Raw genomic sequence first — 12120 nt, 5'->3', positions numbered from 1 at the left:
CTGCAAGAAAGGCTGTACCAAAACATACACTATTAAGCATGCATATGTTCCCAGTGTTCTCCAACATTATCAACTCCTGAAAAAGTACAATTCTGTAGATATTAAAGGACACTCATTTTAGTTTTAGTCTGCACTATTTCCACTATATAAAAAAATTTTTTAATGGATCTGGCACCATAGGCTTTCTAGGATTCTTGACTTTTATAACCTCAAAGTTCTGTTTCCACTTCAAATAATGCCTCCTTCAGACTACATGAGAATAACTTTTTTAAAAAAAGATTTAAGAGATGTTTGCACATAGACATTGGCTGCTAATTGAGACCCAAAGCAAAATTTTACTGCATCAAATGTGAATGACAGTACAAATGATGACAGTAAGTCAATTATTATAATACCTTTGATTTGGGCCAGATTTAAGAAGCTGAAAATTGAGCAGAAAGAGTTTTTCTGTGACTTTGCTTTTAAATTAGAGCAAGAGATAAGCCAATGTGTCCACCAAACTATCAGGTAAGGGCTTGTTTGTAGAAAAAGTATTTAAATAAGTCTAAAATAGGCAATATATTATTTTCCCTGTCAGTATTTTAATTATAAGAAATTTATATTAAATGCAGAGTAAAAATAATATGAAGTACTCTGGGTGTTCTTTTGAGGACTAAAATTTGAGAGAAAACTAGTTTAATTTTATGTTGACGTATTTAATGAAAATTATTTAATATTTGCTTATTCATCACAAAAAGTGGGACAGTAGGAAAACCACAAACAAATATTTCTGTTCTTTCCATTCCTCATATCTATCACTTTAAATGATTCTGAGCCCTAATTGTGTGGACAATGGTTTCTCTTGAGTGATGGTTGTATCTGCAAAGTTTGGATAATTTTCTAGGACTTGAACTGTTCAGCTCACAGTTGTGAAATTTCGTACATGTTTGATCTTGTCTCTATTTAGAATTGATTTCACATTGAAATATGTCTCTCTATTTCTATTTTAAAATAGGCCAGATGGAAAACGGAGTGAAACTGCATTTTTTAAGTGAAAAAAATGGTTGTAGTCAAGGCCACAATATTTATCTTTGGGAATGTTTCCTAATAAAAAGAGGCTAAAATTGACAGAACGTTTTTGTAGTGCTTTTAAATATATTATCTGCATTGCCGTTGGGGCAAAGTGAAAATCATTGTTTAAGAACTGCCTCTTTAACACAATTTGAAAGATGCAAAGAAAAAGCACCTAGAAACAAAGTTAGCATAAGTATAGGATCAGCATTAAAAAAATGAATTCTTTACTGTAGAATAATCTTCCTCCCCACCAATAATAAAAATCTAAAGCTTTATTGAAGAACAATAAAATATTCATATAAATTGAAGCCCATTCCTTGTTCTTCAACAAGATGACTCAATATTATAAAGGCGTCAATTCTTTTTATTCATCTCTAAATCTGCTATAATTCCAATTTTATAAAACTAATAAGAATTTGAGAGAACTTGAGTAAACAATTCTAGGCCAGGCGTGGTGTCTCACTCCTGTAATCCCAGCACTTTGGGAGGCCCAGGCGGGTAGATCACAAGGTCAGGAGATCAAGACCATCCTGGCTAACACAGTGAAACCCCGCCTCTACTAAAAATACAAAAAGTAGCCGGGCGTGGTGGCGGGCGCCTGTAGTCCCAGCTACTCGGGAGGCTTAGGCAGGAGAATGCTGTGAACCTGGGAAGCAGAGCTTGCAGTGAACCAAGATCGCACCACTGCACTCCAGCCTGGGCGACAGAGTTAGACTCTGTTTCAAAAAAAAAAAAAAAAAAAAAATTCTGAAGTCCATGTGTAAGAATCAATGTTTATGAATAACCAAGATTATTTTGAAAAAGAATACTAATTTGAAGAAGTGGTATGGCAAAAAGTAGTGTTACAATTCACAGCCACATTAATAACATGGTATCACACTGGCATGCAAGTAAACCGACTTTCTATATAGCATAACAGAGAGACAAGCGAGAAGCCAGAATAGATTGCGATTCAGTGTATCTTAAAGGTGGACTGCGGATAACAGAGGCAAAGAATCCTACTACATATCATAAGGTTCCAGATCAGCTGGTTAGTTGAGAAAAGAAGTCAGGACCCCGACCTCACCTCTTACACTAAAATACACTGCAGATGTTAATTGTAAAAAGTAAAGTCAAACAAGCACCAGGAGAAGATACAAGTAAATGTTTAATCTTAGGCTGAGGAAGCTATTCTAAGTATATAGGAAAAGGCAGGTGGGAACAAAAAAGAAAAAAAACAGACTGATTTGATTAATAAGAATTGAAAAATTTCCCCTAAATTCTCCAAAGATGACTAAAAGGCAACAGGCAAACCAAATTTGCAACACATATGACAAAGGAATAAGCATCCTACACATATTTCAAATACTTATAAATCATTAAAAGGAAGTTAAAAAACAACCCCATTAAAAAGTGGGCAAAAGACAATGAAAAGACATTTTTGAAAAGAAGACATACAAGCGGCCAAGAAACATAAAAAAATGCTGAACATCATTCATTATCAGATAAATGAAAATTAAAACCACAACAGGATACCATTTCACTCCAATCAGAATGACGATTACTAAAAAGTCAAAAAGATGAGGAGAAAAGGGAACGCATATACACTGTTGGTGGTAATATAAATTAGTATAACCTCTATGGGAGGCAGTATGGAGATTTCTCAAAGAGTTAAATATAGAACTATCATTCAATACGGCAATCCCACAACTGGGTACCTACCCAAGGTGTCATAAAAACGACACCTGCACTTGTATGTTTATCACAGCACTATTCACAATAGCACAGTGTTGGAATCAACCTAAGTGTCCTTAAGCAGGCAATTAGATAAAGAAAACACACACACATGTACGTACACACACACCATAGAACACTACTCAACCATAAATAAGAATGAAATCATGTATTTTGAACATAGTGTTGGAAGTTCTGCCTAGGGCAATCAGGCAAGAGAAAGAAATAAAGGGTATTCAGTTAGGAAAAGAAGAAGTCAAATTTTCCCTGTTTGCAGATGACATGATTGCATATTTAGAAAACCCCATCGTCTCAGCCCAAAATCTCCTTAAGCTGATAAGCAACTTCAGCAAAGTCTCAGGATACAAAATCAATGTGCAAAAATCACAAGCATTCTTATACACCAGTAACAGACAAACAGAGAGCCAACTCATGAATGAACTCCCATTCACAATAGCTTCAAAGAGAATAAAATACCTAGGAATCCAACTTACAAGGTATGTGAAGGACCTGTTCAAGGAGAACTACAAACCACAGCTCAGGGAAATAGAAGAGGACACAAACAAATGAAAGAACATACCATGCTCATGGATAGGAAGAATCAATATCGTGAAAATGGCCATACTGCCCAAGGTAATTTATAGATTCAATGTCATCCCCATTAAGCTACCAATAACTTTCTTCACAGAATTGGAAAAAACTGCTTTAAAGTTCATATGGAACCAAAAAAGACCCCACATTGCCAAGACAATCCTAAGCCAAAAGAACAAAGCTGGAGGCATCACGCTACCTGACTTCAAACTATACTACAAGGCTACAGTAACCAAAACAGCATGGTACTGGTACCAAAACAGAGATATAGACCAATGGAACAGAACAGAGCCTTCAGAAATAATACCACACATCTACAGCCACCTGATCTTTGACAAACCTGAGAAAAACAAGAAATGGGGAAAGGATTCCCTATTTAATAAATGGTGCTGGGAAAATTGGCTAGCCATAAGTAGAAAGCTGAAACTGGATCCTTTCCTTACTTCTTATAAGAAAATTAATTCAAGATGGATTAGAGACTTAAATGTTAGACTTAATACCATAAAACCCTAGAAGAAAACCTAGGTAATACCATTCAGGACATAGGCATGGACAAGGACTTCATGTCTAAAACACCAAAAGCAATGGCAACAAAAGCCAAAATTGACAAATGGGATCTAATTAAACTAAAGAGCTTCTGCACAGCAAAAGAAACTACCATCAGAATGAACAGGCAACCTACAGAATGGGAGAAAATTTTTGCAATCTACTCATCTGACAAAGGGCTAATATCCAGAACCTACAAGGAACTCGAACAAATTTACAAGAAAAAACAAACAACCCCATCAAAAACTGGGCAAAGGATATGAACAGACACTTCTCAAAGGAAGACATTCATACAGCCAACAGACACATGAAAAAATGCTCATCATAACTGGCCATCAGAGAAATGCAAATCAAAACCACAATGAGATACCATCTCACACCAGTTAGAATGGGAATCATTAAAAAATCAGGAAACAACAGGTGCTGGAGAGGATGTGGAGAACACTTTTACACTGTTGGTGGGATTGTAAACTAGTTCAACCATTATGAAAAACAGTATGGTGATTCCTCAAGGATCTAGAACTAGAAGTACCATATGACCCAGCCATCCCATTACTGGGTATATACCCAAAGGATTATAAATCATGCTGCTATAAAGACACATGCACACGTATGTTTATTGCGGCAATATTCACAATAGCAAAGACTTGGAATCAACCCAAATGTCCATCAGTGACTGACTAGATTAAGAAAATGTGGCACATATACACCATGGAATACTATGCAGCCAAAAAAAGGATGAGTTTGTGTCCTTTGTAGGGACATGGATGCAGCTGGAAACCATCATTCTCAGCAAACTATCGCAAGAACAGAAAACCAAACACCACATGTTCTCACTCATAGGTGGGAACAATGAGATCACTTGGACTCAGGAAGGGGAACATTACACACTGGGGCCTATTGTGGGGAGGGGTAAGGGAGGAGCGGGGAGGGATAGCATTAGGAGATATACCTAATGTAAGTGACAAGTTAATGAGTGCAGCACACCAACATGGCACATGTATACATATGTAACAAACCTGCACGTTGTGCACATGTACCCTAGAACTTAAAGTATTAAAAAACAAAAAACCCCCAAAACTTTATGCAACTGAGTGAAAAAAATAAAAAAAGAAATCATGTATTTTGAAGCAACATGCACGGAGGTGGAAGTCATTATCCTAAACGAAATAACAGAAAGTCAAATACTGCATGTTCTCACTTATAAGTGCGAGCTAAACAGTACATACACGTGGATATTCAGAGTGGTAAAACTGACGTTGGAGACTCCAAAAGGTGGGAGGGTAGGAGGTGGAGTGAAGGATGAGAAATTACCTAATGGGTACAATGTACACTATTTCAGTGATAGTTACGCTGAAAGCCCAGACTTCACCCCTACACAATATATCCATGTAACAAAACTGTACCTGTACTCCTTAATTGTATAAAAATAATAATAAAAAAAAAGTTGAACCTTCCAGCATAATGGGCAAAGGACACAAATAAGCTAGGCAATTCATGAAAAAAATTATACATAGCTAATAAACACATTTTTAACTCTAAAAAATGTTAATTAAAATGGTGAAATTCCATGTGAAATCTAACAAATTGGTAAAGATTAAATAAACTCAGTCAAGATAGAAGGAATAAGCCCTCTAAAATATTGTTAGTGATATAACAAGAAGAGATCAAAGAAGACAATTAAGAAGGTGAACAAGAAGGTATCCACAAAGATACCCATTTTTTTATATCAGCAAAAATATCCGCCAAACAATGAGAGATTAAAGGAATTATGATATACACATACAATAAAATATAATGTAGCCATTAACATATTATAGAAGAATACTCGATGACATGGAAAATGTGTGAAACATTGTTTAAATAATAAAAAAACATGTAGGCTTGCAAAATTCTAATTTTGTTTTAAAAAAGGAATACAGTATGTTAATATCTATATAAACAAAAAAGTAGAATGACATAAATCAAATGTTAAAACTGTTAGCACAGGGTAATGGTATTACAGATGAATTTAATTTTCTTACTGGTTTTCTGTATTTGCCAAATTTGTACATAAAAATGTGCTGTAATCAAAAACCTCTACCTGCTATAATTATTATATATTTTAAAAGTTATAAAGAAACTCATGACTTTAAAGAGAATTCTTAAGTTCTCACAGAACTGTAAAGATATGACATACATTCCAGCTTACAAAAGGAAGTATTTGTCTTCTACATATGCTGCAGTAGGCAATCAATGGGTTAATTGGCAGGGTACCAATTTTTAAATTCTCCTCTGCTAAACAAAACAAATTAACATTAGAAGCTAGTTGAATTATCAATGGTTTGAAAATATGCTTACTGGCAAAACAAGTAATAACAAAGGCAATAAATATAGCAGTAAACATTGTTAGAAGGTATTGACAGATTTTGAGGGATGGATTTTTTGAGCTACTTGGACAGAGAGAGCAGAATGAATGTCTCTACAACTGAGGCTTATGTTGGTCTTGGAAGCCAAAGTCTGGACTGGTAGGAATGAGAGAAGTGGCCTCTGCCTTTGCAGGGAGTTAAGTGCTCGCTGAGCGCCCATTTGCAAGTGAGCCAGTTTCCAAAAGGGAGCATTAACACAAAGAAAACAACAGGCTGCGGTGCAGTGCCCTTCCCAGAAGAGCATAAAGTCCTGACCTTAACTGTATCAGGGCCACCTGCTGCATCCCACTATAGAGGCTGCACCAAAACTGCCTCATGGCAAATATAGTTCTAGAATCATAAAACTGTGGACTTCCTGCAAAGGCCTAGAGTTGGGAGAGTAGTTAGGGTGTTCCACGGCCAGTGGGGAAATGAGTGTCTGTAGGGAGCAAGGGAAAGAGTGAAAGGAGATGAGATTATATTACTTGTTCCTTGTGAGATAAGAAGCCATTGGACAGTAGTGACCAGAGAAGCAACATCATCTAGAAGGTTCTAGAGGGACCACTCTGTTGAGAATAGACAACAGGTGACGCGGACAGTTACAGCCCAGCCCTAGAAAGTTCTAAATAACACTTTACTGAATGGACTTATTTAGGATCACACAGCCTAAACGAGTCCAGTTTCCTAGCCCAGTATTCTCTCTGCTTCACCACAGATTAGTTTAAAAGCAGCATCTTCTTGCCAAAGATCAGGGATGTCTGACACCTGGAGTCATTTTAAACCTGAAAACAGAAGTTCCTACATTTAAATTTTACACCAGCAGTCACTGGCATACTCCCTCAATAATTTTTATTATATCCTTGTATCACTGGAATTAATTTGATGTTAAAAACTTAAATGGAAGCTGGAGGGTTTGACCTGGTCTAGTCCTAAATCAGTTAAGGACTAGTATTTAATTGGCTCACGTCTGTAATCCCAGTGCTTTGAGAGGCCAAGGCAGGAGGGTCGCTTAAAGCCAGGAGTTTGAGACCAGCCTGGGCAACACAGCGAGACACGGTATCTACAAAAATTTTAAAAACTTAGCTGGGTGTGGTGATGCGTGCCTGTAGTCCCAGCTACTCGGAATGCTGAGGCAGGAGGATTGCTTGAGCCTAGGAATTCAAGGATGCAATGAGCTGTAAGTGCACCACCACTGCAGTTTTTTCTACTGCATGTGACAGTAATAAAAAGCTATTAAAATAAAAACTATTCACGTACCACCTAAAGTCATTTCTCATACTACTGGTGGTACATATCCTATATTCTGGGATACACTGTTTTAGACGAAGAAGAACCTAGGATGACCCGTGTGCTCAGGGCCAGAGTTCAGGGCTGCGTCCACTGCTGCAGTGGAAATACATCAGAGAGACATACTTTGGCGGACTGACCTAAAGCACTGTAGCCGAAGTCCTTGGGCAAACCGGCCAGCTTGGTACTTTTCTCCACCCATTAGTGAAGGAACCGTTTCTGTATCTTGCACAATGACAGCCATTTCACTGTCACGCTTTCCCAGCATACTCCGGTCATTTATGTTGGCAGAGCCTGTAAGGAGAAACAGCGAAGCTGAACAACCTTCCTGACCTCGCAGACACTGTTGGTTGCCCTCCCCACTCAATTGGTCCTTGCTAACAAAACCGTAATTTTGTCCAGGTTATCAAGGGAAGATGTGTTTTTAGGGAGGTGGGGCCCTCCCTCACCCAGGGGTGAATCTTAATCAGTCTAAGCCAGCCGTGGTAATTTCATTATTTTTATTAGTGACTGGCTTAGAAATGGGCTCTTGACATGGTGCTAGCCAATGTGACATGAAGGAAAGCTTCTGAGAAAGTTTCCCCTTTGTATAAACACACAAAAAATGGATTCTGTCTCTTCCATCCTTTGGATATTTTGGCTTGAAGGGTTGGAAGAAGACACGATTCCAGGAGCTGCTGCAGTCATTTTACAACCACTAGAGAACAAACAAAAAAGCTTTAAAAAAAATGCTAAGCAGAAAAAAGAGCCAGGCATGGTGGCTCATGTCTGAAATCCCAGCGCTTTGAGAGGCCAAGGCAGGAGGATCGCTTAAAGCCAGGAGTTTGAGACCAGCCTGGACAACATAGCGAGACCTGGTCTCTACAAAAAGTTTTTAAAAATTAGCTGAGTGTGGTCAGTGCCTGAGTGACGCGTGTCTGTAGTCCCAGCTTCTCGGAATGCTGAGGCAGGAGGACTGCTTGGGTCTAGGAATTCAAGTCTGCAGTGGGCTATAAATGCACCACTGCACTTCAGCCTGGGCAAAAGAGAAGACTTCATCTCTAAACAAACAGAAAAACAAAAATTAAAAAAGAAGGAAGATTCTGGGTCTTTAAGTCATTCAGTTAGCCAACCTTTGAATATTCTTACCTTCTGTTATGTGAAATAATTTATTTTGTACATTGTTCCTTATTGTTTCACACACTTCTAGTTGAGTTTTTTCTTTTTTTGTTTTTTCTAGTTGAGTTTTCTCTCTTGTGGCACAAAAGATTCTAACTGATATAATCATCAAGCACTTGAAAAAAGGCATGCCTACCAGTTCAGTAGGAAAGATGGCTTTGCTTTTGGAGTTAAGAATCAGGCTCTCTGTAGACTTTAACTCATAGTCACATAACTGTGAATGTCAAAACTCAAGAGTACCTTCATAATCAATAGAGTATAATCTCAAATACAGATTGTCTTTTGTGGCTTTGGGCTTTCTGTTTTCTTGCCTCCCTCACTTGTGTAGCATGCCAATAGCTTCTGTATCAGTTTTCCTCCATTCTAGTTTTTAAAATTATTAATTCTCTTTATTAGCTCAATACCTTGTTCATTTGAGGAATCTATTTTATTTTTAAATCCAAATGAGCTGAGAATGTTGACTTTCACATATGAAGGGCAAATATTTTGCTATTAGTTCAATCTGTACTTTCTGCAGTCCTCTGCTGTGTATTCAGGAACCTCATCACATTTTTTTTTTTGCATTAATCTCTGCAGATTCACACGTTTGAATCCTTGAGGTGCCCTACAAATGACAGAAAGGGCCTGACTATTCTTGTTCCTCTTGCTCTAGCTGCAACAACTCCAGTGCTTCTTCAGACGTGGAGCAGAAGGGTCAGGTTGAACAGGCATCCCGGAGGCCCTCTCACTGGAGCAGCCAGAGCTATAAGGTGACAGCAGCCCTGCCAGAGCTCAAAGGATGAGATGAATGAGACAAGCTGCCCTTTCCTGAAGAGACTTTACTGCCTTTTGCCAGAATATTGTCACGTAGTTAATACATAAAGCTATGATGACTATGGATGTGAGTGGTGCCCCATGGTGCCCTGGGTAACACAGAAAGGATTGAGCACCCTACAGAAATGTGAGAATGCTACTGGAGTGCTGAAAAGTGGGAACCTTTGAAACACTTTGTTTTGTTAGCAACAAATCATCCTTTATACATATACTTACATCGTGGTTATGCTATAAAATTTGCAGCTATATCTTTGAGCTTGACAGTTGACCCAACATTAATTTGGGCAATTCACTTAATCTTTCTCAGCTTTAACATAATCTTTCATAAATTGAGAGAATAATATAGACCTTGTAAGGTTGTTGTGGGAATTAAGTAAGACCATGTGAAAGCACTTAATGATTTATAAGCTGCTCTACAAATGTTAATTATTACTGGCATTATCATCAGATCCTTGTTAACTCTATAATATCTGCACCGGAGAACGCTGCCATAGGAACTGACCATTTGATGGAACGTAGCATTTGTTTAAAGGAGCCTCCTCTCTGGCTTAATCGCCCCATGTGTGAACTGTAGGAACCCATAGTGCTACTTTAGGACTGTCACTGTGCCCCTGGAGCCAGCAGAGGCCGCTGTCAGGCGGGGACTGCTAGACTGAACTGACATCACTGCTTTGTTTAGGGTCAGGAGAACCCGGGATGGGAGCCAGCCTGGAGAGCTCCCTCCACACACACACTCTCCCACCCACCCCCATTCCTCTCCCACTACGGTGGGCCCCCACATTCCCAGCGTTCTGAGCTGGAATTATTAGACAGAGGGTGTGGTTCTTGTATTTTAAGGGCCAAAATGGAGTTACCCAGAGCACTGACTCTTCACCACATTAAATAAGTGTGTTGGCTACTATTTAATAGGCATGTGAAGAAAGGAATGAGAAAATTTTAGATGAATGAATAAATTAGATATAATAAGCTATGATGGATGTAAATGCTCCCTCCATTCGTTCCTGTATTCTGAAAATCAAATTCAGAACAACAGTTGTAGTATTACCCTATTTTTATATAACATATGAGGAAGAAGACAGAACAAGAGATCTAGAAAGATACACACTGAACTGTTAACAATAGTAGGTGCTTTTCAGTGAAGAGAGAGAAGAAAATAAGGGGAGTTTTGATCTTTTACTCTATAAACATCCTTGTTGTTTATATGACCTATTCTGAGTCTGCTATTAGAAAACAGTCTAAAAATTGTGAAATACGGCAAAATACAAAAGGCTATATGAAACCATGTGTGTAAAACTTAAGCAATAATAAAATAGTCATCACTGAATTTATCACCCAGGCCAAAAACAATATTACCACATCCCAGAAGGCTTTGTGCACCTTCCCATGCATACTCTTCCCTCCCCAAGAGGAAGACTTGATGTTTAATTTTGTATTCATCATGCTCTGAATGTTTTCCTAAACAACCAAAGGAAGAGTTTATTTCTGACTTGTTTTTAATTTATATAAATGGAATCATATAGCAGATAGTCCTTTGAGATTTGCTTCTTCCATTCAGTATTATGTCTTTGAGATTTATCTGTACATAATTATAATGCATTTCTTTTCCTTGAATGAACATACTAGGGATTTCTTTATTTATTCTGCTATTGATGGATGTTTGGGTTGCTTCCAGAGTTTTGCAGTGATGCACAATTCTGCTGTACATAGTTGTGTATTTGTTTCTTGGTACAGACATGTGTGAGTTTCCTAGGCTCTGTATGTAGGCGTGGGTTGCTAAGCTGCAGGATGTATGACTTTACTAGGTAACGCCAGAATGTTTTCCAACTTATACTCCCAATAGCCGTGGAGGGGAGTCTGTATTGCTCCACAGCCATGCCAATACTCAGATTGCCTAACTTTTAAATGTTTGCCAGTCGGGTATTTTTAAAAACTCTTATTTGTCTCATGTTAATGAGAAGGAACATTTTTTCATATGCTTATGGGGCTTGGGTATGTTCTTTTTGGTGAAGTTCCTATATAATTGCTTTGCCCATTTTTCTTTGGACATTTGTTTTTTCTTATTGATTTATAGGAGTTTTTTATGTGCTCTGTATATTAAATGGATTGCAAATATCTTATTTCAGTTTGTGGTTTATCTTTTTATTCCCCTTTACAGTACTTTCAATGAAGAAATTTCTGAATTTTAATGCAGTTGGATTTATCTTTCCTTTCCTTTGTGGTTTGTACTTATTTTGTGTGTCTCACTCAGAAATTGTGAATCCTTGTGTGGTATGCAGAATAGCAGCTCTCCAAAATGTCCATGCTTGAATCTCCAAAAACTGTGAATATATGTTCAACGGCAAAGGGGAACTAAGGCTGCACATGGAATTAAGGTTGCTAATCAGCTAACTTTAAAAATAGGGTGAGCAGCCTGGATTATGCAGGTGGACCCAATACAATCATAAGGTCTGTAAAAGTGAAAGGGAATCAGACTGAGTTATGATTACAGAAGAATGGGTTGAGACTTTTGGGGGTTTTTCAGAGATAGAATGTTGCTGACTTTAAAGGTGGAAGAAGGGGCCATGAGTCAAGG

At 37.9% G+C, this 12120-nt stretch overlaps 1 protein-coding gene across 5 annotated transcripts in view; it reads right to left on the bottom strand.

Moving 5' to 3' along the window:
• PLD1 (phospholipase D1) overlaps positions 1–12120 on the bottom strand; it is a 211496-nt gene that overhangs the window by 6407 nt on the left and 192969 nt on the right. For all 5 annotated transcript variants that reach the window (XM_017955714.2, XM_009201360.4, XM_017955715.3 and 2 more), the window contains one exon: positions 7718–7871. In XM_017955714.2, coding sequence (XP_017811203.2) covers positions 7718–7871 — 154 coding nt within the window. The remainder of the gene's footprint in view (positions 1–7717; positions 7872–12120) is intronic.

The sequence above is a fragment of the Papio anubis genome, chromosome 2 (assembly GCF_008728515.1).
Source record: "Papio anubis isolate 15944 chromosome 2, Panubis1.0, whole genome shotgun sequence".
Taxonomy (NCBI): domain Eukaryota; kingdom Metazoa; phylum Chordata; class Mammalia; order Primates; family Cercopithecidae; genus Papio; species Papio anubis.
The sequence above is the reverse complement of the archived record's forward strand: the minus strand, read 5'-3'. Positions and strand labels throughout refer to the sequence as shown.